General features: G+C 43.4%; 1 protein-coding gene across 1 annotated transcript in view; it reads right to left on the reverse strand.

Annotated features, from left to right (window-relative positions):
• The window catches only part of SLC15A1 (solute carrier family 15 member 1), a 49720-nt gene that overhangs the window by 7902 nt on the left and 15272 nt on the right, over nucleotides 1–26546 (reverse strand). Inside the window, exons 3-18 of the mRNA XM_082700902.1 lie at nucleotides 26294–26375; nucleotides 26055–26196; nucleotides 25032–25151; nucleotides 20280–20379; nucleotides 19965–20055; nucleotides 18034–18117; nucleotides 16936–17018; nucleotides 14098–14184; nucleotides 13448–13537; nucleotides 10070–10114; nucleotides 9878–9910; nucleotides 9703–9791; nucleotides 9173–9254; nucleotides 7324–7443; nucleotides 6191–6337; nucleotides 5106–5155 (exon numbers count right to left, since the gene is read on the reverse strand). Coding sequence (XP_082557028.1) covers nucleotides 5106–5155; nucleotides 6191–6337; nucleotides 7324–7443; nucleotides 9173–9254; nucleotides 9703–9791; nucleotides 9878–9910; nucleotides 10070–10114; nucleotides 13448–13537; nucleotides 14098–14184; nucleotides 16936–17018; nucleotides 18034–18117; nucleotides 19965–20055; nucleotides 20280–20379; nucleotides 25032–25151; nucleotides 26055–26196; nucleotides 26294–26375 — 1445 coding nt within the window. The remainder of the gene's footprint in view (nucleotides 1–5105; nucleotides 5156–6190; nucleotides 6338–7323; nucleotides 7444–9172; nucleotides 9255–9702; nucleotides 9792–9877; nucleotides 9911–10069; nucleotides 10115–13447; nucleotides 13538–14097; nucleotides 14185–16935; nucleotides 17019–18033; nucleotides 18118–19964; nucleotides 20056–20279; nucleotides 20380–25031; nucleotides 25152–26054; nucleotides 26197–26293; nucleotides 26376–26546) is intronic.

A 26546-nucleotide genomic window follows, 5' to 3' on the forward strand; every position in this document is an offset into this window, starting at 1 on the left:
AACCAACTGAGCCACCCAGTTGCCCCTGTCGCTTTACTTAAAGGACCCTGTTGAAGGTAGTCCACAGAAGTCTCACAACTTACTGATACCACATAATTAAAACGATTCCATTGTGTTTAAAATTCTCTCTACTCTTTCTTTAATTCATATATTATTCCAAAATCCAACCTCCTGGCTTTCTCAAAGTTGTTCTATTTATCAGTTAGTTTCTGACATTGGTTTTTCAGAACTTCCCCATTTTATGGATTGTCTCTTGGACATTGCTGAAATAATCAATCTTTTGATCCACGGAAGATATGATGATGCCAATTAAAAGAAAAAAGGTCCTGGCTTATCTTTTACTACATGAGTGGGTTGGTGAGGTAAAATGTTGCTGATCTTATGTGTCCTTTCCCCAAATCTCAACAAAGACAATTTTAAAGAAGAATGAAACTTTAGCATAGCACCAGAACAAGAAAGGATACCACAATTTAGACTGTTTGAAGTTTCCAAAGTTTTAGAGACATTTCTGAAGAAATCAAAATGATAGTTCTGAGCCACCAAGGACATCCCAGAGGTACTTCCAGCTCAGAGACTCAGATGCAAAGATTAGGAAAGGGCCAGATGACCAGCATTAGAGGATTTCCTTGCATGTGTGCAGGACAGCTGTATGTATATGCATGTGTGCAGGACAGAAGAACAATCTGAATTGTATCTCCACCCCTCCCCCAATTCATATGTTGAAATTCTAACCCTTAGGACCTCAGAATGTGACTCTATTTGAGATAAGGTCTTTATTCTTTTTTCAAAGATTTTATTTATTTGAGAGAGAGAATGTGTGTGCATGTGTGTGTGAGTCAGGGAGGGGCAGAAGGAGAGGGAAAAGCAGACTCTGCACTGAGCACAGAGCCTGATGTGGGGCTTGATGTCAGGATCCCAAGATCATGACCTGAGCCAAAGGCAGATGCTTAACTGACTGAGCCACCCAGGAGACCCTAGAGGCAGGGCCTTTCAAGAGGTAATGTGAAGTCATGAGGGATCCAAGATCACTGGTATTCTTAGAAGAAGAGATGATCAGGACATAGACACACAGAAGAAAGACCATGTAAAGACAGAGAAGGCAACTCTCTCTAAGGCAAGGGGAGAGGCCTCAGACAAAACTAATCTAGCCAATGCCTTGATGTTGGACTTCAAGCCTGCAGAATCATGAGGAAATAATTTTCTGTTTTTTAAGCCTTCCAGCCTATGGTACCTTGTGATGGCAGCCTTAGCAAACTCATACAGAAGAGAACAAAGAAAATGAGAAGGAACCAAAAATCAAAAGAACATAGTGCTGGCTACTATTCACATGTAGTTTTACTGCAGAGATATGTGAGAACACCAAGGAGAAAGAAGATCCCCAATGCTTGGTGAGGGGGAAATTAAATCAACTACAGAGAGTGGCAGATGGTGTGTGTGTGTGTGTGTGTATTTGAGCACAGTTGGGTGTTGGATGCCAATAGAGACAAGCCTCCAGGACTCTGGGAAGAAAATGGCGGCCAACCTATGACTAAGCAGGAGAACAGAAAAGCATTTTTGGGCAAGCAAGGACTTGCAAACTGCCTCACAGATTTTCTCGGTCAGATATCTGAGCACAAGTTTGCAGCCAAACAAGAAAGGTGACCCAGAATTCACGAAAGAAAGACACTAACCTGGACAAATGGTAAAAATTCTGTGAGGACAGTGGCATCACAAGGACCACAGAGCAAAATGCCCTCCTTACATCAAAGGGCATGCTGAAGAGTTGGTTCTCAAAGAGCAAGGTGAATTCCCTGGGTCCATTCTCTGGATCACCCAGGAGGTAAAGGCTCATATGCTTTTGTCAACAAGAGGCCAAGTGAGTCACAGGAAAACCCAAAAGCTGTGCAAGAAAACCTTGGTTTAAAGATGTAGAACCATGGAACAATTCAGGGTATGAAATAGGCTATTCCAATTAACCTTGACATTCAGAACATTTCCATTTGAGGATATATTTTCAAGGATATAAAGTTACATTTCCTTCCCTTTCAGGCTTTTAGTGCATTGTGACTAATATTTTGATAGTCAACTTGTAAATTCTGTCTATTAATCATTTGTAGAATTGACCTAGCACATGGAGAACCCACAAAAGTGAACATTACAAATGGTAACAATGCGAAACAAGCCAGAGGTAAAGAGAGATGAAAATTAATTCCATGTCTCCACAATTTCCATTAGTAAGTTAATATTCATCCTCGTAATCATACACTTTCTCTCTACTAGTTCATGTTTTACTGGTAACTGGTAAAAGCTGAAATCTGGAATTGTTAAGGAGTGTCACAGGGAAACAGAGATTGGCTGTAAGAGTTGAGGCCAATAGGAGCCCTATCCGCGTTTCTCCCCCAATTTATTCAGATGTTCTAATCTTACTTAAAAAGTGTATTTTCAGGTTCGCCTGAGTGATTCAGTCGGTTAAGTGTCTGTCTTCAGCTCAAGTTCTGATCCCAGAGTCCCAAGATCGGGATCGAGCCCTGCATTGGGCTCCCTGCTCAGCAGGGAGTCTACTTCTCCCTCTAACCCTATCCCCTCATGCTCTCTCTCTCACATAAATAAATAAAATCTTTGTTAAAAAGCATGTTTACAGTAAATTGGCTTTCTGGTGTACAATTCTATGAATTTGAACACATGTCTGGATTCAGAGAAGCACCATCACCACCAAGATATGGACCAGTTCCATCGGCCCCCGCATCTCCCTCACACAGACCCATAGCCAAACCTCTCCTCCCCTCCTAACCCAAGGCAACCACTGATCTGTTCCCACATCCTTATCTTTTGTTGGTGGGGGGGGCATTTCCAGAATGTCACATAAATGGAATTACACAGTAGCTATGTAAATTTTAAGACAGGCTTCTTTCATGGCACAATACGTTTGAAATTCATTTATATTATTGCCTGTATCACTAGTTCCTTTTTCTTAAGAACTATTCTGTTGTATGGATGTAGTATAGTCTACAGTCAATTGTCTGTTGATCCATCACCCACTCAAGGTCATTGGGTGACTTCCAGTCTTTGGCAATTCCGAATAGGATTTCTATGAACACTTATGTTTAGGTTCTTACGTTGACATAAGTTTGCATTTCTCTAGGATAAATACCTGAGAACCGGATAGCTGGGTTGTGTGGTCAGTGTACCCTTAACTTTATAAGAAACTGCCTCACTGCTTTTTAGTACCATTTTGCACTCCTGTTAGCTAGAACATGGGAGTTCTGGTTGCCCTGTCTCCTCCCCAGCATTTGGTATTGTCAATTAAAAAAAAAATTATTAAATCCATCTAATAGGTATGTCATGCAACTCACTGTGGTTTTAATTTATATTTTTTAATGGCCAACAATGTTGAGCCCATTTTCATGTGCTTCTTTGCCATCTGTATATCTTGGGTGAAATGTCTAAATCTTTTGCTCTTTTTCAACGGGGTTATTTCCTTACAGTTGTGTTTCAAGAGTATTTTATATATTCTGGATACAGACACTTAGTCAGATATGTGATTTGTAAATATTTTATACCAGTATGTAGCTTACCTTTTTCATTCTCTTAACAGTGAGATTTACAGAATAAATGTTTTCAGTTTGAATGAAATCTAATTTACCTACGTCTATATATCTATATGTATATATTAAAAGGACACATTACTCAGCCACTAAAAAGAAGGCAACCTTGCCATTGTGACACAGATGAACCTAGAAACAGTAAGTGAAAACGAGCCAGACAAAGACAAATACTACATGGTATCACGTATATACGGATTCTAAAAAACAGTTGGATTCATAGAAAAAGAAAGAGTAGAATGGTGATTTCCAGGGACCGAGGGGTGGGAAGCAGGGAAATGTTGTGTGAAAGCTACAAATTTAGTTCCATGATGAGTAAGTTCTAATGTACAATGTGGTGACTATACGTCATACTACATTGTATACTTCAAATGTGCTAAGCAGTTAGATCTTAAGCATTCTTCTTCTTCTTTTTCTTTTTTTTTTTTTTAAGGTCTTAACCATTCTTATCTCTCTCTCTCTCTCACACACACACACACACACACACAAAAGTTCACTGTAAGGTGACTGTTAGTTTGACTCTGGTAAATATTTCACAGTGGATACATACATTGAATCATATTGTCCACTTCAAATATAATTGATTTTGTCACTTATATCTCAGTAAAACTGGAAAAAATCATAGAAAAATAACGCTATGATTTTGATAGTAATTGCACTAACCCTATGGGTCCATCTGGGGAGAACTGACATTGTCACTGTATTAAACCTTCTAACCAACAAAGCTAGCATATCTCTCCATTGATTTCACTCGTCATTAGTTTTTTTTCATAAGCCTTTTGTAGTTTTAGTTCTCAAATCTCATCTATGTTTTTATTAGCTTTGTACCTAGTAGTTTGTCTTTTTGGAGAGCTATTGTATAGTTTTAATTTTTCAGTTTCCAATCATTCATTGCTGGCACATAGAAAGATGATTTTTGTTGTCGATCTTATATTTTGTAACATTTCTACACTCATATCTAAACACTTATTGAGTCTATGAACTTTTTTGGTAGAGTCTTTGGGACCTTCTGTGCAGGTCCTTATGTCATCTGTAAGTAGGAATAGTTTTTATTTCTTTCCTTCCAGTTAAGATCTTTACTTCTTTTTCCAGTCTCATTGCACTGGCGCCCAGAAGGATGTTGAAAAGGAATGGAGGGTGTGCACAATCTTATGGGAAGAGCATTGAGACTGTCTTCATTCATTGTAATAGTAGTTTGGGTTTTTTAGACATCCTTTTTCAGAGTCAGGAAGTTCCCTTCAATTACTAGTTTGCTGAGGGCTCTTTTTAAATCATAAATGGACACTGAATTTTATCAAATGCTTTTCCTGCACCCATGGATATGATGATATGGATTTGTCTCTTTAATTTATTAAGATGATAGATGATATCGATTGATATTTTTAAGAATGCTGAACCGCCTTACATTGTTGGGATAAATTCCTATACTCTCATTTTACAGCCTTGTTGCAGTGGGACTTTACTATGGGAAGGCATTACTTCCAAGAAGCTGATAAGACTAGAGTTTTAAAGAAAAGTACATACCTGATGCCATTTTCTCCTTTTTCTGGCTTCTGGTTAAGGCCATCCTTTACCTGAGAAAGAAAGCGTTTTCAAATCTAATCCATTAGAATAAATTTAGATGACCATTTCAGCACTTGAGAAAAAGAGCGATGTTGACATTTATCCTAGGAGCTAAGGGCGTATGATAACATTTGCAAAGCTCCGTCCTTCAATCCCGATTCTCCTGAAGGTGAAATGAGTCTCTACAATTTTTGATGTTTGCTTTCTAGTGCTTCCACAGAACACGACTATTCAAGAATTGAGAACAAATCACTCAAGAGCTCCCTAATAAAATACACGACCAAGAAGTCTTAATTCCATACGGCAGTTTTCTAGATGGTCACAGAAGGTCACCTCACAGAACACCTCCCACTCCTCCACTCAGTTTAACTCTATTTCCACAGTTTCCTAATGTGTTCCGTGGCCCATCTAGATGCTGATATCTTGTCATGAAATATCTCACATGTATTTTTATTGCTTTTACCTGATGTTTTCACTATATTCTTTTTAGAGACTGTTTTAACTTTCCAATTACCCAGTGTGATTTTTTAACCAATACAGTTTAAGATGTATGTAAAATTTTATCTCAAGAAGTTGCTAAGAATGCACCTATGTACTCTGTGTGACTTGCATGTTCTCACACACACCCACTACCATGACCCCAAATTCTTTTTTTTGGAGGGAGGGTGTGGGGGCCAGGCACAGGAAGAATCTTAAGCAGGCTCCACACCCAGCACGGAGTCCAACGCGGGGCTCGATCTCACAACCCTGAGATCACGACCCGAGTTGGAATCAAGAGTCGGACACTTTAATTGACTGAGCCACCCAGGCACCTCCCCCACAAAAGGTCTTTTTAAATTTTTAAATTAACTTTTAAATTAATATTAACCCTTCCCATCCACCAATGTTTTTTTCAAAGTCAAATGACTTGTATCCTCAAAGAAGGAAGAACTTGAGGACTAACTCTCACAATACTACCTGGGCTAAAGCAATGCCACACAACTGAAAGGCTCTATCACCAACATCACTCACAGTAAAGAATCAGCTGTAGGTGTCCAATGACTTACCACTTGGAAATTATTGGGGGCCCAGACTAGAAGGGTGTGCCGATGGCCCTGCTCAAAGTTATAAGTCACCACATTGACTGGTGAACCAGGAGAAGAAATGTTTATACTTGTCAGTTTGTCTCCGTCAAAAGTCATGAAATCATTTGTCTGCATTGGGAGAGAAGGAGTCACAATTAATACCATAGAGTCTGGCTCTGCCTCAGTTCATGTTCACACGCATCAAAAAATGCCTTGTGAGAGCTGGCATTGGTTTGTCTCAGCACCGCCCCTCCCCCACCATGGACTCCATCATGACGTCTCCTGTTACGCAAGAATTAGGCTTTTTGCACAGCACTTAACTTTTTGTTTCTTTTTCTGAAAATACATGTTCTGGAAATCATCTCTACCATGAGGCAGAGAACAGCATCAGGGATAAAGGAATAACCTGGAAGGAAATCAGTCCCGAGCTGCTTCAGGCACCAGAAGTCAAATTTTCTTTTTTCTATAAGATCGTCAGTTTCATAAACTCCAAGGGAGCAGCTCTCCACTGTGGCTGAACAGGAAGGAGACCAGGTAAATCCAAACCTCTGGGCTGTTGGAATTTTCAGAGCTCTTCAGGTGATTCTAATGTGGAGTTCAGGTTAAAAACCTCTAATTCAGACCAGTGACCATCCAGATGAGGGCTTTCCAGCCTGGGCTGGGCTGACATTTGGGACGAGATAAGTCTAGGTTGTGGAACCGTGCTGTCAGCCTCCCTGGCTTCCTCCTTTAGAATGCCAATAGCAGCAGGCTCTCCGTTGTGACACTGAAAACCGTCTCCAGAAATTGCCAGATGTCCCTGAGGCAGCCACATGGTAGAGAACCACGGACAGAGCCTTGCTATTTAAAGTGTGGTTCCACGCTCCAACCACGGCACCCCTCCCCTGAGAGCATGTTAAAAATGCAAAATTTTACATATTCCCCAGGCAACTCACATGCCCATTAAAGTCTGAGGCACACTGGTCTAGTGCGAAGCCCAAAGAGACTGAGATACTAAGGCAGTTCACTTCCATACTTGTAGGAATTACATAAAGATCGAGAAGATCAGTGTCTCCCAAGCCTATTATAACTCAGGTCAGAAGAGAAAAGAGAAAGTTGCATTTCTTTCTACTTACTTGACTCATCTGGGGAAGTGTCACTTGCATTCCAGGAAAAGATGCCGTCATCTTACTGTTCCCTATATTCAACACTTTAACTTGGACTTCAGTGGGCTTGGGGAAGACGGGGAGAGTTCTCTGAGCGAAACAAGAGAAAGCGGCAGTGATGTCTTCCGTGCTGATTGACGATCAGCCTGGCCCCGTCACCAGCACCCCCACCCTCCAGCCGTGGAAAGCTGTCCCGGCCGAGAGACCAAACACCCCCTCGAGGCCTCCCATTGCTCGCCTCACGGCACCCAGAGGAAGATGTTTATACAGAACAGGGAAGTGGTCCTGGAGAGGATGCCCTTGGTCCTAACACCTCCAGGCTGAAGGATGCCAGGAAAGGAAGCCTCCTATCTGAGGGTCAGAGCAAACACAACCCAAATGAGTGTGTTTCTTGCTGTAGCACCGGAGATCTGCTCTCCTGGGAGGCCAGCGTCGTCCCCTCTAACTCTGGGAGCCACGGCCACGGCCACAGCCTGACCGTGCCCTAAACCTCCTTTCACAAGTGCTCTATGCCTCTTGCCTCCATACATTTGTTCAGGGCTCCTGCCTTTTCCCCACAGCGCTCTCTCTCCAATCCCAGGGTCCCTAAAGCAACCTATTCTATTCTGTGCTAACGTCTATCCTAGTTTCACGATGCATTTTGCACAAAGCTAGCCCAGTTCAGGAGCAAACGAGTAAACCCACATGAGCAGGAGCCCCACGCGGAAGCCAACACGTGAAGACAACTCAAATGCCCACTGACAGACAGACCAACAAAACGCTGTCCAACAGTAGACTAGGATTCCACTGTTACAAAAAGGAGATTCTGACACCCGCTATGACATGGATGAACCTCGAGGAAATCCGACTCTGTGAAATCAGCCAATCCCAAGGGGCGGGCGCTCTCCGAATCCACTTACAGGAAGTACCAGCAGCAAACTCGTGCAGACAGAAGGTAGAATGGGGAGTGCCGGGCTGGTGGGGGGCGGGGAGGGGAAGTGGGGCGTTGTTTTTCCATGGGCCCAGAGTTTTTGTTTTGCAAGATGAAAAGTTTGCTGGGGACGAGTCACACAATAACGTGAACGCATTTAACACTACTGAATGTACACTGAGACGTGGGTCAGATGGTAAATTTTTGTTCCCTACATGTTATCACACCTAAAAATTTAACAAGAAAAATTAGAGAGAAGGAGGGAAGGAAGAAGAGAGAAACAGAGAGAGACACACGGAGACTGAGGGTAGGAGACAGAGAATGGAGAAGCGGAGAAGCAGGAGGAGGGTGTTTACCTCCTGTCTCACACACGACACAACACTCGCTTCTAGCCTGCTCTCACACGGAGGACACCAGGAATCTGGTTTAGTGCCACCGTGGATCTGGCCGACTGAAGACTGGCGTGTGAACTAACATCACTAGAAACACCAGAATACAAAAGGCATCTTCCCGGAGACAGCTGAAACATTTCAAAAGGCTGCCTGTTTGGCAGAGATGACCCTCTCCCCAGACTTCCTAGGCGTTCAGAGTGTGAAAGAAGTTCTACAAACTCCAACTCCCATGACAAAAACCGTGTCCACAGAAACTCACCATGTAACTGTCATCTCCCTGCCCCTGCCAAGGCACACCCATCCGACCCTCCTCCCAGCTGCCCTGTCGCAGTGCAGAGCACCCACGGTGCTCACTGCCTGGAGGGACCGTTTTGCCCCTGTGGTGTCTCCACATAGTCCCTAGCTCCAGGACCTCCCTGCCTTAGCCCCTGGCCTCCCTGCGGTCACGGAGAAAGACGCCTTCTGAATGCCCCACCCGACCTGCAGGAAAGGCCCCTGGGGAATCAGGGCAACTTACATCAATTTCCACCTGCACGATTGCCGCCACTACAAAAGCCATGGAAGCCAGGAACATTCCAACTGTCATCTTCTTCAAGGAGCTGGGAGACACGGGGAAGAATGACTCTCCGCCAGCCTCATACCCACGAGCGAACGATCACACTCCTTTCCCACCACCCACCCAAACAAAACTAGCTTCCCTAGGAAACAGCAAAGGAAATTGTCTCATGCTCTCTTATTTATGATCAAGACGAAGAGGGGTAAAGGTAATATAGCCTCTAATTTGCATTTTTACATTTAATTTCTAGAAACAGGGGATACTTGGGATGATCGCTAACATGTCCCTTGTCTACATACACGAAACACTTTAATTAGAGGATTTTCCGGCTGCCATTAATAGAACTTTCAGTTTAAGGGCAAATTTCCAGAAACATCAGCGCACCAGCCTCTAATTCAAATATAATTCTTTAAAAACCCCATCATCTAGGAGGTGTGGTGGGAGGGGGCATAATCTTTCCTCACCCCACCCCCAACCTGCCAGTCACCTACGTGAAATTGAGGCCACATTTTGCAATCAGAGGATAGACCACGGCATCCATGATGGGGACCATGATGACGATCAAGATGGCGTTCACGGTCTGCGGGGGGGGCGGAAATGAACCGTCAGCCGTGGTCTCAAAGGTGACTTTGAACTCAGAAGGCAACTTAAGTATTTTCTTCCTACCTGCATCTGATCCGGCTGAATTTCAATCGCTCCCTAAAAAGAGGGGGGACAAGTCTTACTGAGAGGTTCCCAGAGAGGATCAGCTGGGAGGGATGAGGAACATCATGACAGGGAAGGGGAAAGGGGGCGAAGGGATTGGAGCAAAGGAGCCGTGACCAGGGGAGGTAGAGAAGCTTGATACCCCGGACTTACAATTTTCCCATTCATGGCTGTTGCTTGCAGTGTCCACCTGGAGCCCTAAAAAACGAATACGTTCAATGCATCATTTGGGGGTGGGGGTTTAAACATTTTACAAGCCAAGGTTGAGACTTTTCCAGATCCAGAACGAAGTCTGGAGTGTTATGGGATTTAAATGTTTTTCCAACATCAAGTTTATCTTCCAGCTGCACCGGAACACTGGGTAAAACCAAACCCATGGTGTTTCTGCTGCAGAAAGTAACATGACATCTAGTTGTCCCCCGCCGCCCAATGAAGAACCTACAAAGCACTACTCTGAGATGCAGCTATCCTTAGGAAACACAAAGATGTCCATCTGAGACCTGTTGGAAAACATGACATCACCCGCAAGGTGGAGGAGGCCTCCATTCAGTGGCATCACAGCTTCAAGAACATCATTATTGGGGCACCTGGGTGGCTCAGTGGGTTAAGCCTCTGCCTTCAGCTCAGGTCATGGTCTCAGGGTCCTGGGATCGAGCCCCGCATTGGGCTCTCTGCTCAGCGGGGAGCCTGCTTTCCCCTCTCTCTCTCTGCCTGCCTCTCTGCCTACTTCTCTGCCTACTTCTAATCTGTCTATCAAATAAATAAATAAAATCTTAAAAAAAAAAAAAGAACATCATTATTGCCTAAGGGCCATTTCTGACCGTCTAGGCTGTCCTCAGTGGAAATCCGTCCAGAGGGCAATGGATTTCAACCTATTTTGTATAAAGGAGACTCAGGTCTGTTCACATACACATGATTATTTCCACGGAGGACTGAACATATATGGGTTTCAGCATAATCTGTCAACTCCATTTAGAATGCACCGTGGAAAGTCAGGAAATAGGCCACTGCTTGAATTCTTCTTTTTTTTTTTTTTTTAAAGTAATCTCTATACCCAACGTGGGGCTTGAATTCGGGACACTGAGATTAAGAATTGCATGCTCTACCCACTGAGCCACCCAGGCACCCCATACTTGAGTTCTTAACAGATGCCAGCCCTGGATCGCTTTATCCACAGTCTCTCATTTGATCACCACAGCCTAGTCACAGGTGATTAACCTTCCAGGAGGGTTATGGACTCCCCCTCGGCACACCACTAAAAGGCAATGAGTCTATTTCTAGTGCAGGTCTGATTCCAAGAGCTGGTTTCTACCCGACATGCAAATTTGCCTCCCTGTGCGTAAGATGCTGGTCTAAATCCCATACTTGCAAATAAGGAGATAGGTGTATTTGCTCAAATTTTTTCCAAGAGATGTTTTGCCCTTATAATAATCCTTCCTGGGGGCACCTGGGTGGCTCAGTTGATTAAACGACTGCCTTCGGCTCAGGGCCGGAGATGGAGCCCTGTGTCTGGCCCCCTGCTCAGTGGGAAGCCTGCTTCCCCCTCCCCCCCGCCCCTCTCCCTGCTCATGCACATTCTTTCTCTCTCTCATAAATAAATAATCTTTAAAAAAATCCTTCCTGCACAATAAAACCTTATAAGTTTTTTTGAAGCTCCAGTTTCTAGAAGAAACAATATCTTATAACTTTGGTTACTGAGTACCGTGCATTGAGCTGTTTAACCCAAATCTGAGAAATTTCTACATCTGCTGGAGCAAGAGCAGGGCGACAAGGTGGTGAGCTGGGTTCCAGTTCCTTGCTCTGGTCAGAATGGCTTGGGCAGTCATCTCCAATTCTGGAAAGCACTGCTAGCTTACCTGTTCCGTTTTAGCGTGAGAGGTACCAAGCCCCTCTCAGCTTAAATATTCTATGGATCCCATAAAAGGCAATATTGTACATCCTCTGAGCACATTGGGTCAGAAAAACTAATTCTTTATTCTTAGTTTAATGGGTAAGAGTCATACATACCTTGATCAAATCTTTCCTAGGTCTCCTGTACACACCTAATTTTCTCCATTGTTTTGCAACAGAAATGTGGATAGAACCATCTAGAATTTTTTGTTTTGTTTTGTTTTAAAGAAATTCAGTGTGGGGTGCTTGGTGGGGCTCAGCTGGTTAAGCATCTGACTCATGATTTTGGCTCAGGGCACGATCTCATGGGTTGAGGGACTGAGCCCCAGGTCGGGCCCCATGCCCAGCAGGGAGTCTGCTTGGAGCTCTCTCTTGACCTCTAACCCTTCCCTAACTTGCACGGGCACACGTGCGCACACGCACATACACACTCTATCTCTCTCAAATAAATCTTAAAAAAAAAAAAAAAAAAAAAGGAGGGGCGCCTGGGTGGCTCAGTCAGTTAAGTGGCTGCCTTCAGCTCGGGTCATGATCCCAGGATCCTGGGATCGAGTCCCACATCGGGCTCCCTGTTCGGCAGAGAGCCTGCTTCTCCTTCTCCCTCTGTCTGCCACTCTGCCTACTTGTGCTCTCTATCTCTCTGTCAAATAAATAAATAAAATCTAAAAAAAAAAAAAAAAAAGGAAACTCAGTGTGATCTAAAAATAAATAAAGTATAAAAAAGAAACCAGATAGAATGGCCAAAATTAGCAAGACAGGAAACATGTGTTGGAGGGGATGTGGAGAAAGGGGAACCCTCTTACACTGTTGGTGGGAATGCAAGTTGGTGCAGCTTCTTTGGAGAACAGTGTGGAGATTCCTCAAGAAATTAAAAATAGAGCTTCCCTATGACCCTGCAGTTGCACTACTGGGCATTTACCCCAAAGATACAGATGTCGTGAAAAGAAGGGTCATCTGTACCCCAATGTTAATAGCAGCCATGGCCACGGTTGCCAAACTGTGGAAAGAACCAAGATGCCCTTCAACAGATGAATGGATAAGGAAGATGTGGTGCATATATACACTATGGAGTATTATGCCTCCATCAGAAAGGACGAATACCCAAGTTTTGTATCAACATGGACAGGACTGGAAGAGATTATGCTGAGTGAAATAAGTCAAGCAGAGAGAGTCAATTGTCATATGGTTTCACTTATTTGTGGAGCATAACAAATAGCATGGAGGACAAGGGGAGTTAGAGAGGAGAAGGGAGTTGGGGGAAATTGGAAGGGGAGGTGAACCATGAGAGACTGTGGACTCTGAAAAACAATCTGAGGGGTTTGAAGCGGCGGGTTTGGGAGGTTGGGGGAACCAGGTGGTAGGTATTAGAGAGGGCACGGATTGCATGGAGCACTGGGTGTGGTGCAAAAATAATGAATACTGTTACGCTGAAAATAAATTTTAAAAAAATTTTTAAAAATTTTAAAAAACATAATACATTATTTATTAAGTATAAAATTTAAAAAATGAAATTCACAAAAAAAAGAAACCAGAAGAGAACGTCTCTAGGAGCTAAACACTAGCTACTGCCCCGTCCGTGGTAGCACGCACAGAACCTGGGCTAAATACAGACATTTGTACAGAAACACCACGTCACACTACCTGTTGGTCGAACAGGGCCCAGAACATTGGGAGCGGAATGTACAGGAACATCACCTTGGTGACCATCTTAATTTGAGAGATGAGCCGCTCCTGTTGATGAAGTGGGGAAAAGACAAATCAGCCACGACCTGTGTCGCCCACGGTGATCAGCCACGTTGTCTTAGGTTGGACCTACTTGCAACCAGAGCCAAGCTGGGCGGTGATTAATTGTTCCAAGGAAATCTACCCCAGATTTTTTTTTTTTTTTGAGAAAACCCCAAACTCTTCAGCTATTTAAAAATGCTTAGAAGGCCTTTTACTAGAAGTTAAATGTACTTCCAAGAAATGAAAACCCCACCCTCCACCGACTCTTCTGTTTTCAAACTAGTTGGGTGATCACAGTCACATATAATTAATGACAGATTACGCCAAATGAAAAAACTATGAAAAGATAACATGGTTTCCAGAGAAATTCTACCTGTTGTTTATCAAGCTTGCTCCAAATTTAAAAACACTCTTGCGTAGTCTTATGTAAAACCCTAATCGAGTTTACAAGGCTACAGCTGCAGCTGATAATTCTGTGCATGTGGCCTGAGTCACAGGAATCGCGCCCAGGCTGCTGGCCTCCTGGAGGGGGACCCGGGGCCACCACGGCAGGACTGACCACTTACATCGTATTTCTCCCGAGCCCAGTCCAGCCAGTGCTCCCTCTTGGGAAACTCCTTACTCCGGTGCCTAAACCTGTTTTTGAGGGCAAACTGAAGGAAGGAAGAGAAATCAAATTTCAAAACAGAACCAACTTCTTTACCAGGAAAACGTATTCAGGGAAAACTGTGTTCCCGAGAAAAGACGGATATAAAATTGTATACGTTAGTGTAACGATGACACAAAAAGGCATAACCTGCATTTATTTCTAATCTCTTCCTAACTATGAGACTCTGAGTGAGGTAAACAAAGTCACACTGTTGCCACTTTACTCTCCACGCTCTCTGGAGAGGAGCGTTCAGTGGAAATATCACGTGTGCCATTTGTGATTTTAGTTTTCCGGTAGCCGTATGAAAAAGATACACAGATACACCTGAAACTGATATACTACAGTGCCTCAACCACACGAGAATTAGGGACACCTTGGTGGCTCAGTCTGTTAAGCATCTGCCTTTGGCTCAGGTCATGATCTCAGGGTCCTAAGATCACTCTCAAATAAGTAAGTAAGTAAATAAATAAATAAAATCTCTCATTCTCACTCTCTCAAATAAATAAAATCTTAAAAAAAAAACTGTACCAGACTTAAAATAATTAAAATAAAAATATCTATAAGTGTAAAAAAGTAACAGGGAAACAGGTGAAATTAATTTTAAATATGTTCGGTTATTTAACCCAATAAACCCCAAATATGATCTTAATAGGTAATAAATTAACAGTAAGGTAAATCAATCATAAAATAATTATGGAAACAATTATTAATCCTACCAAATATTGAAATTAATGAGAATTTCTACATTTTTTTTTTCATTTCAAGTCTTCAAAATCCAAGGTATATCTTACACTTTTGGAACATCTCAATGTGGATGCTCAATTTTTATCAGAAATGTTAGATTTGGGTTTACTTTTCATAAAATTTCTGTCTTGAAATGTCAATTTATATACCTAAGCTGTTCCAAAGATACTTAATTCCACTCACTGAGTGGAACATTGGTTTTAAAATTTAAGACTGAGAACCCACTATCCAGAAATAAATTTATATGAAGTTACATAATTTAGATTAATTTGAATGAAATGCAACTTAAAACTCAGTTTCTGGTTGCACTTGCCACATTTCAAACGTGGGACAGCCACACGTGGCTGGTGGCTACCAGTCTGAGGACGCAGGTCCACCATACAGGCAGCAAGAGAAAGCGATGCCCCAGGTGGCTGGGGACACACGTGTGACCGCTGGGCAGGGACTCAAAGCGACAGGCTGATCTGAGAACACCGGTTCTTGTGACTCTAAATAGCTTCACGTTGTTCTTTCATTGTTTAAGTTGTCAAGTCCTTGTTAAGGAAGGACTTGGAGAGAGAATTGGTAAGATCTGCTTTTAGCTTAGGAAAAAACATCTGTAGTGGGAATTGATCTCATGTGAGGGGAAAGCACAGGAGGAATAGCGGCCAGAGGAGGGAGGTTTGCCGACCTTGATAGGATACATTGATTTCACAACGTAACGTACACATGCATAATTTAATGCAATAAAGCCAAGTAAAGGGCAAATAAAGGGCTAAAATTATTTTAAGGCTGTCTTTTCACCCAAGATTGTCCACACATGTGTGTGTGTGTGTGTGTTTTTAATAGATAAGTGATACATTTCCCCTGATTCCACAATGGTCTGTATATTTTAAAAATGGAGACTATAGCTGCGCCTGGGTGGCTCAGTCGTTAAGTATTGGCCTTCGGCTCAGGTTATGATTCCCAGGGTCCTGGGATCGAGCCCTGCATCGGGCTCTCTGCTCAGCGGGAAGCCTGCTTCCCCCTCTCCCATTCCCCCTGCTTGTGTTCCCTCTCTCACTGTGTCTCTTTCTGTCAAACAAATAAAATCTTTTTTAAAAAATGGAGACTATATAGGGAGGAAAGTTATTTGATTCCTTTTTAGAAAGATTCCCTACACTCAACATTTATTTTCTGCCTTTAAGTATGCCTGTATGGACATATACCACATAGATGCACACAGAAGAAACCATATCCTGCCTGTTCCTGTCACCAAACAGTCTGAAAACAAGGCTTCTGATGGCTACGTAAGATGGACAGATGCACTATGAGTTTAGCACTGTTCTTCTGTTACCAGCAATTTGGTGTTATGAATTTTTGCTGTTATAAATATTAGAGTGGTAATCTTTACATGTGAATATGTTCATTTTGTGTTCATTTTTTAAAGATTTTATTGATTTATTTGTCAGAGAGAGAGAGCACAAGCAGGGGAGAGGGAAAAGCAGACTCCCCAACTGAGCAGGGAGCCCAACGTAGGACTCGATCCCAGAACCCTGGGTTCACAACCTGAGCCAAAGGCAGATGCTTAAAGAACTGAGCCCCCCAGGTGCCCCCATTTAGTGTGTTCATTTAAAAAACTTATTTTCTTTGCCTTAATTCCTGAGAGTAGCATGGCTGACACTTTACATACTTCAGATCCATGACACACAGCATGAAGCCACGACTCCCACCTTCGGCTTCACGCCTTCCTGATCGACAGCAGCCAGGGACTGCCGGTTTGATCGCAGAGAGTCCCTCTGCTTTGTCTTCTTTGACCACCCATCTAACTGAACAGTTCAAAATCCCTTTCTATCCCTCCCTGTTTGAGTTCCATTTGTGTTCGTTTCCGTTTGGTGAGTTTTATAAGAAACTTCAGCTTATCGCAACAACTAAGAACAATAATAAAACATTTAAAGAACAGTCAGCGCTCCATTGCATTTTACTTTAAAGGCAGTAGAAGGTTCTGGGGTGACTAAATGTCTTCGAGAGAGAGAGCTACCAAAATACTTACACCAATGCACTTGACAACCTTAGCCATGACATTACCCTGGGGTTGAAACTTCTTGTACATTCCACTGCCAATGACAAACACAACTGGGGAGGAAAAGAAGACCTGTTAACAAGGCATTGGACAGAACTCCCTGGGACCTAGAAGATGTGCTTTTATTTGAGTTATAACCTTGTTTTGGATATACTGAGATTACTCACAGAACGGGCTTGCCTACCTATCTCCCTGATTAGAAAGTGCTTTGGGTCCTAACATTCGCTGGAGTTTCCGAGTGATGTTGTATTTGTGTTCTCATACACAGACACTGAAGCTTATTACTACTAAAACAGACTCTTTGATACTAGAATGACTCAGACGGATTAAATGAAAATTTACGTAATGCCAACTGAATACTGTGTTTGGCCTAGAACAGTAGCTTCTGAAATCCTCTCCGTCTCCTTATGCATCAGAGAGGAGAAGGTGTGTATGAGCCTTTTAGGGGAGTGGGGGCACTGTTTGGAATTATGGAAGAAAACAGGCACAGGAAAGGGAGAAATATTGAGCTCTGGCACAGGTGCACGGCTAAAGGGAGATGGCTATGAGCTGGGCAAACAGGGTTAAAGTGGGACACTCAGCGCTCTTAAAAACTAAAAAATATCAGAGAAAAGTACAACCCAACCGACTGAGCCACCCAGGCGTCCCCTCTGGTGGAAACACGTTGAGACGATACTTTATGGAAATCTAGACACTCGCTGGAAGTGTTGAAGCAGGAATTGGACCAGGCTGCCTGCTCTCGGGCAAGCTGGAGATGAGCACACGTGGATGAAAACAAATGCTTTCGGCCACCAGGTCGTCGAGTCTAGCGGAGTCCATCACTTCTACCTTAAGTCTGCCTAAATAGTGTCAAACCTTCCAGTGCCCAGCTCAAGTGATCCCAGTTCCTGTAGACCCTTTTCTCACCCTGTTCCCTCTGAAACAATACGCTAGCTCTACTTTGATTCTCAGAGCACAGGAATTCTTAGTACGATTTGTCCCATGACCTTCCACAAATTGGTTGCAATAATTAACGGGAGGGTCTGACCTGATCATAGGATTGTATTGATTCAACTAATTTCTACTTACTCAGAGACACGGCCATGAGAGCCGCAGGAACCCCAAAGGCCAGTGGGTAACATGCTTGTTTACTGTGAATTCCACACTGTTGAACTGAGGAGAAATTACAAGATTAAAATCCATCATAGCACTGGCAATGCTCATATGATTACCTTTTTAAAAATCCCTACCTGGTTATTACATATTGTTTTCACTTAATGTTCTAGACACATCCATCTGCCTCATTGATTTCATTGCCCACTGAGCCAAACAGCTTTGGAGTAAAAAGAGTAGGAGCTGAACACAGCTTCTCATCTTAGACCCGAAATGGATGCTGGTATTGGCCAAGCCAAAATCAGTGGGAACCCTTAAGTGGATTTGCTTAGTTGGGGAGATAGAAGTGACCAGGATACAGTAACTTACGATAGGGGACTCGGTAAATAAAAACCAAAAGTACCCTGGGAAATCAAGATTGTGTGTTCCTGAATTCATGCTAATTGGAAAGCAATTAGATGGCCCAGGGTGGGGGTCAATAAACTTTTCTGTGACAAGCCAGGTAGTAAATATTTTAGACTTTGTGGATGATTTAGTCTTTGTTTCAACTACCCAACCCTGACTTTATAGGATGAAAGCAGCCATAGACAATAGACAAAGGGATGGTCTAGTCCAGATTTCCGGATCTGGGCCCTTGGCCATAGTTTGCTAACCCCTGACTGCAGATTTATTTTAGCTCTGAGATCCTAGGGCTGGTAGAGGAAAATACAGACTTTGGAAGGAGCAACAGAGATTATTGGGAATTCCTTCTTCCATGGAACGGAGCCTTTAGGAGTAATCTGATCCAAAAGGGGTTTGACTCTGTCTTTGACTAGCTGCTTCACAGTTCTGGAGAGAAAGAAGTTAACTCGTAGAAACTCGAGAGTCACGCAAATGTTTCTCGTTCATAGCTGTACAAATGATCCCAGCTCGTGGCAATGCAAAAGGGTTAAGAGTATCGGTCTCCGTCAGGCAAATGCTTATTTGGGCTGACTGTGGCAGTATTCCAGTTTCCTCCTTAATTAATAAGCCATATAAAATCTTAGCACCTGCTTTCATATTTGTATGAGAGCCACGACTTTACCTTTTCAATGATCCTTCCACACATTCTGCAATTCAGACATGCATAGTATGTATTCTAGTGGAAAGGAGAGGCAGGAGAGGGGAGGGGAGGGAACATAATGCAAGAATACAAGCTAGTAAATGTTTATACACAACAAGCTAGAATGGGGTTTAAGTGTTATCTTCAAATTACTACTCCATGCAGAAATACACAAATCCCCATAAAATGTTTTCTTTCATCGTGTAATCTGTTTTGCATGGTGTCTACCGGGGGGTTGTCCGGGTCCAGTCTGTCCCTGATACTCCCTCCTTCCATGTGGGAAATTCACAAACTCTCGGTGGTGCGTCAGCCAGCACAAAAATGTGCAAGTTGTTGATAGCTGCTGTCTCATTCTCTTTCCTGGGCAGTTCTTTTAGAAATAGCTGAGATGAGAGGAACACAAAGAATAAAATTTTGCCCATTAAATTCTTCCTAGCTCACTGAACGTCACCGGGAGCAAAGCTTGAAAAGCAAAAATGTCACCTATGACCCATCCAGGTGAGGTTTCCAAACTGCACCTCTTGTCTCATCCTTGACCGTGAACAAAGACTTTGCATTAACAACCATTTAGAAAAATTGATTGCTATCCTTGGGATGTTTTAGGTTCTTCACTGGTCCTTGGGATCAGGGGGTCAATAAAGATCAGAAAAGACAAGAAGCTCATCTTCTGAATTTCCAAAGTGAACAGCGTGATGCCCACAGCGGAAGTGTAACGGGAGAAGAGGGACAAAACGAACACATGGAACAAGGACTTAAGCTTGACTTTCTCTCCATAATTAAAAAGAGAAAAACAGAAGTCCTCTTCAGATATATATATTTTTTTTACCTCTGAGGATGGGAGTGATGATAGTAGAAAGCAAGCTTCCAGCATTAATGGCCAAATAAAAGATGGAAAAGAATCTGTTTCTTTGTTTTTCCTGTAATAAGAAGGGAAAAAGTTACAATATGACTCTGGTTATGTATCAATGGATAAAATGTAATTGATGATCTGTCTTCACTTCTAACTTAGTTTTGGTCAGTATCCTACTTTCAAATGTCCTTGAAAAGAATCAAATGGAGAACAGACTTTGTGTCAGGAGAATGTGACTCCTAGACGTTTGTAACTCATTTATGTAGTTTCTGTGAAGGCATGTGATCTTACCTGGCCCTCTTCAAACTGATCTCCACCAAATGCAGAAACACAGGGCTTTATTCCTCCCGTTCCCAGAGCTATCAGGGCCAGGCCAATCATGGACAGTGCCCTAGGGGAAGGAGAGGGGTTATTGCAGAAATGTAAGACTCTTTTTTTTTTTTTCTTTTAATGGTAGGCTCCATACCCAGTGTGGAACCCAGTGTGGGTCTCAAACTCACAACCCTGAGAGCAAGACCCTGAGCTGAGATCCAGAGTCAGATGCTTAACTGACTGAGCCACCCAGGTGCCCCAGAAATATGAGATTCTTAAAAGCAAGAGCCTCTCTCTCCTTTAATGTCCCTCAGAAGACCAAGCACAGTGGTTTTTGGGTTCTTGGCCCTGATTTCCAATGTAGGGAGGGAGTTCCCCACACCACCAGCAAGCACTTCTCAGACACCAGTCCTACAATTCAACTCTATTCTGACACTGTCTACACAGATAGTGGGTAGCCTCCGAAGGTAAAGGGATCGGTCCTGTAAGACTATCCCCCCACACACATCGGGCACCTGGGTGGCTCAGTGGGTTGGGGCCTCTGCCTTCGGTTCAGGTCATGATCCCAGGTCCTGGGATCAGGCCCCATGTCGAGCTTTCTGCTCGGCAGGGAGCCTGCATCCTCCTCTCTCTCTCTGCCTGCTTCTCTGCCTACTTGTTATCTCTGTCTGTCAAATAAATAAATAAAATCTTAAAAAAAAAAAAAAAAGACTGCCCTCCCCCCAATAAGCCCCATCAGGTACCAGGTGCAAACCTAGGTGGTCTTACAATTCAACTCCATTGAATTCTGATTTCTGACTGATGGATAAAGCTTGGAGGTTCCAAAGACCCTGTCCTAGAACTTCAGATGCCACTCACAAGTCCAGGTTGTCACTTGTACTTCTCACCTACTGGCTACAAATCGGTGATTCACACGACCTCCTCCTAGGGTTCAAGGAATTTGTTGGAGCTGCTCACAGAGCTCAGGAAATACTTTACTTCCTAGATCACTGGTTTATTAGGAAAGGATAGAACTTGGGAACACCCAACTGGAAGAGATGCACAGGGCAGGGTAGGTGGGAAGGGGGACAGGGCTGCCATGCCCCCTCCAGGGCGCTCCTGCCCTGTACCTGAACTTGCTCACCAATCTGAAATCTCTCCCTACCTAGTCCTATGGTTTTTATGGAGGCTTCATTACATAGACATGATTGATTAAATCACTGGCCACTGGATATTAATTCAATGTCCAGCCCCTCTTCTCCTCCATGGAGGCTGGGGAGTGGTGTACGCGTGGATGAAAGCTCCAATCCTCTAATCATATAATTGGTTCTTTATTTTTTCTAGAATGTAATGCTTTTATTTTATTTTATTATTTTTTTAAGTGTTCCAAAATTCATTGTTTATACACCACACCCAGCGCTCCATGCAATACGTGCCTTCCATAATACCCACCACCAGTTGGGTGAACCTGGTGGTAGGTACATAATTGGTTCTTTAAAAAGAAAAAACATTATTTATTTGAGAGAGAGAGCGAGGAGGGATAGAGAGAGAGAGATAATATCTCACTCAGACTAGCAGACTCCACACTGAGCCCAGAGCCAACGCAAGGTTCAATCCCAGGACCCTGAGATCATGACCTGAATGGAAACCAAGAGCCAGCCTCTTGGGGTGCCTGGGTGGCTCAGCTGGTTAAGCAGCTGCCCTTGGCTCAGGTCATGATCTCGGGGTCCTGGGATCGAGCCTGCATCAAGATCTCTGCTCAGGAGGGAGCCTGCTTCTCCCTCTCCCTCTGCCTGCCACCCTGCCTGCTTATGCTCTCTCTCTATCTCTCTGTCAAATAAATAAATAAAATCTTAAAAAAAAAAAAAAAAGAGCCAGCCTCTTAACCGACTGAGCCACCCAGGCACCCCTCATGTGATTGGTTCTTTGGGCAGCCAGCCCCCATCCTTAGGTGGGGACCAAAAGTTACCTCATTAATATAACAAGAGACACTTTGTCCCTCTCCTCACTTAGTGAATCCCAAGGGATTTATTTATTTGTTTATTTTTAAAGATTTTATTTATTTATTTGACACAAAGAGAGAGAGAGATCACAAGTAGGCAGAGAGGCAGGCAGAGAGAGAGGGGGAGGAAGGTTCCCTGCTGAGCAGAGAGCCCGATGCGGGACTCGATTCCAGACCCTGAGATTATGACCTGAGCCAAAGGAAAAGACTTATCCCACTGAGCCACCCAGGCGCCCCGCCAAGGGTCTTAGGAGGTCTGTGCCCCAAGCAGGGAAGACCAAATATATATTTTTATGATAAATCACAGTCTCACAGTAGTTAAACAGAAAAGGGGCTCAATCTGTGTGAGAAGATGATTCACAGGATTGCAGTCTTGAAGGTGAATGAAAGTTGAATTCATGGGTCTTCATGTTAGTACCATTACCTACTATTTAGGAAATGCAGAGCAATAGCTTGAATACTGAGCAAGTCTTTATGTATGGGATTCTTCTGTAGCCTTATCATTCTCACTAAAAGAACGGCTAAGTAAAATATTTAAGCACTGTCTCTGGTACAATCATAATAGACTCATAATAGTCATTAGAAGACATTGGGGAAGAAAAAAAAAAAAGAAGACATTGGGAAACACGACTTAATTACAAAGCAGAATATCAGGTAATATAGATGAGTTTAATTTGTTTACAGAGTACAGAAGACAGGAAGGAAGTAGAGCATAAGATTTATGACTATAATTTTTACAGTAATAAAAGGGATTATTTATAGTAACAGAAGAGATTAAGGGTTAGTTACTTTTTTAAAAAGATTTTATTTACTTATTTGAGAGACAGAGTCAAGCAGGCGGAGTAGCAGAAGGAGAGTGAGAAGCAGACTCACTGCTGAGCAGGAAGCCCAATTCGGGGCTCGATCCCAGGACCCAGGATCATGACCTGAGTCGAAGCCAGACACCTAACCAACTGAACCACTCAGGCACCCCAAGTGTTAGTTACTTTAATTTGCATTTTCTAAGCTATCTGTAAGTATCTTACCTCCTGTATTGAAAAAGAAAAAAAATCACGCCTGGGTGGCTCAGTGGTTAAAGCCTCTGTCTTCTGCTCAGGTCATGATCCCAGGGTCCTGGGATTGAGCTCCACATCGGGCTCTCTGCTCAGTGGGGAGCCTGTTTCTTTCTCTCTCTCTCTCTCCCTGCCTGCCTCTCTGCTTATTTGTGATCTCTGTCTCTCAAATAAATAAAATCTTAAAAAAAAAAAGACTTGTTAAAAAAAAAGAATTTACTATCCCTCATTTTATCATTTTTTGTTGGATTTATAGTACGTGCTACAAATTACAGGTTTTATAAGTATTTATTCCATACCTTCCTGTTTGCAAATATGGCTTTAAAATGCTAAGAAATATTTCATGGAACAGAGAAAGTCAAGAAAGATACTTCACATAGAAAGGAACCTTGAAAATACCATGCTTGTCTACTTGAATTAATTGAAGAATTTCTTTCCTTTGCCTTTTAATAGAATTTGTGCTCCGTGCTGTCACTCCAAGCATTCTTTTTTATTTCGTGTTTTTCTTCTTTTTTGTTTCCTTCACTTCAAGCATTTTAAATGACAACCAAAACCAACCAATTGGATATGATACTCCCTGCGCTCTTGTGAGAGTTGTAGACATGCCATAATTCTAACTCCATGAAATACACCCAGTAGCTAAGCTTTCTTGAACACTTCTCACTTGCCAGGCCACGTGTAGGCGCTCACCATGACGACAAGTGTCCCACACGAGGTAGGCAGCAGTAAAAACGAGAAGACCTGAGCACAGAGGTTAAGAAATTTGCTCAAGGTAACACAGCTATTAAAAGGCACAGTCAGCATTTGAACCCACTTAGCCTGGCTCCAAAGTCCCTGTTCTTAATTGATATTATAGAAGAGAAAGTGGAGGCACGAGGAAGATGGGCTGCCCAGAACTTGCGGCTCCTCTGTGGGTAACTGGGCATTAGATGTTGGAAGTCTGAGCTGCCCACGTGGGCATGGAGCCATTCCCTTCCACCAACACAGTGCCCTGTGGGCGCCACGGGTGTTGTCACGAGGGACCCGGTCTAAACAGTAATCTGATTGACTAACAACAAACCAGAAGTGTAGGAATTGCAGAGACTAATTTGAATTTCAGTGACTACTTTCTCAACCCATAAGATGGTTTAGTCATGGATCAAGGAACTGAGGCACAAGAACCGGAAGCAAAATAAATCCTTATAAGTTGTCTACTGGGCCAGACTACAGTGATGGGAAATTAATCTCCCAGAGGAGCATTTGTCAATAGCCCTTTCTATCAAGAACTCAGAACAACAGGGCTGGACCAAATACTTACAAAACAAATTGCTGAAAAATAAGCAGAAGTTTGGTACGAGAAGACAACCAAAGGTACAGAGTCTTGAAACCTGGCACAATTAGGGATCCAGGTTCGTGGGAGATATGTCCCTCTAGGGAAGATCAAGATTAACCCAAGTATTCCGCATGCTGACCATGTCTCACGTTGAGATGGACCCGAGACAGCAAGCCATCAAGCGAGCCGTGACCCTGGACAACTTTGAGGATAGTGACATTTGAAGACCCAACTCTTAGTCAACTAAACAGCTTTTTCTCTGCTCATGAGGGAGGAAAGACCTCCTTACTCTTATGGTGAAGTTCAAGGAAAAAGACCAAACACTCGAGCACGAAGGAAGCCACCAGTGGCCGGGTGGGGTAGGGCAACAAATAATGTCAACTCACACATGCACAGAAAGGTTGTCGGGGATTCCATCATGGTTGAAGTCTGTGAGGTCATTAATTGAGCTCACTGCGGTGACCGCCTGTCCAATGGTGTAGACAATGGAGAGCGACACAATCGTCCTGTGTTGAAATGGATTAAGAGAATCCAAGTTAGTGGTGCAAGACCCGTCCACTTCCTCTTCTCCCACAGAAAGTCCTCCTGCTTCCAAACACAAGAGCCCAGTCATGCGTATGCTCGTTGCTCAAACCTGAGTCAGGCTGGTAACTCTCGGAAAGGCAGGCTGCTGGACGATCTGTCGCTCAGCCGGTGAGAGTCCAGCAACATTGGTTAGGGCCAGGGGAAGGGGAAAAGGTCTGTTTCATCTTTGAACTACTTGAAAAACACAATGTTTTCTTCTACCTGACTACTGAAATGAGAACATCTACGATTAAACAGTAAGAGAGACTTACCTTGTGCCTGGTAACAATATTTGGCCTGGAGTGGGCCATGGGTTATTTTTGTACTGTATTGAATTCTCCGTGAATTTGGCCCAGAAGAGCCTCCACTGCCTCGCTCATTAAGTCCTAGGGACTTCTTGGTAACTATCTATTGGGTACACTCATGAAGCTGTTCCTACAGATCTGGGTGAGTGCCCCATGTCCTCTCTGCCCAGTGAGCCATGTGAGCCTTCCAGTAGCAAGCATATACATCGGGGAACCTCCATGTTCTCTAGACCTTAATTCCGTGCCTCACACATGATTAATGATGGATAGTATCCCTGCTACTATTTCAAGGGGAGACAAAGATGTTATCATTGTTTGGAGGAAGGGAAAAACTCACCAGCATTACCTGCATTCTCACTGTTCAATGCCAGGCACTGTACTAGACTCTGGGGATAGGATCTGAGCCAAAACATGGCCTAGCAGCTCTCCTAAGAGTTTGATATGCCTTGATTCTTTGTTCCCACCATCCATCATTCTAAACCACAAAGCTTATCATTCCTTTTGGGCTTATTCCTTCACAAGGAAGCTAGAAACACTCACTTGAACTTTCCCAGCCAGGAGTCAGCGATCAACGCGCCCAGAATCGGCGTCAGGTAGCACAGAGCCACAAACGTGTGGTAGATGGCCGTGGACAGATTATCATCCCATCCGATGAATCGTCTGAAGTACAGAATCAGGAGGGCTTTTGGCAGAGGGCAAGGGAAGTAGGAGGGAGACAAAGTTAGGAGCTGTGGTAACTCAGGCTCTTCGCTCAAGGGGAGAAGGGTGAAAATCGTTACCTCGCATTCCATAGTAGGAAAATCTTTCACAGAACTCATTGACCACGATGAAGAAGATGCTCAAGGGATAGCCAAAGCAACCCTGATAAAAGGAAACGGTGTAAGATTGAAACATGCTCCTCACTGGGCCACGGTCACAGACAAAGCTAACGGCATGAAAAGTAGTTGATGGGTATTTAGTAACATGGCACTGACTAACCAGAAGTGGATCTAGAATTCAGAAATTTTTATGCCCTCACACGCCACACAGAGA

Source organism: Mustela nivalis (genome assembly GCF_964662115.1).
Source record: "Mustela nivalis genome assembly, chromosome: 15".
Lineage (NCBI taxonomy): Eukaryota > Metazoa > Chordata > Mammalia > Carnivora > Mustelidae > Mustela > Mustela nivalis.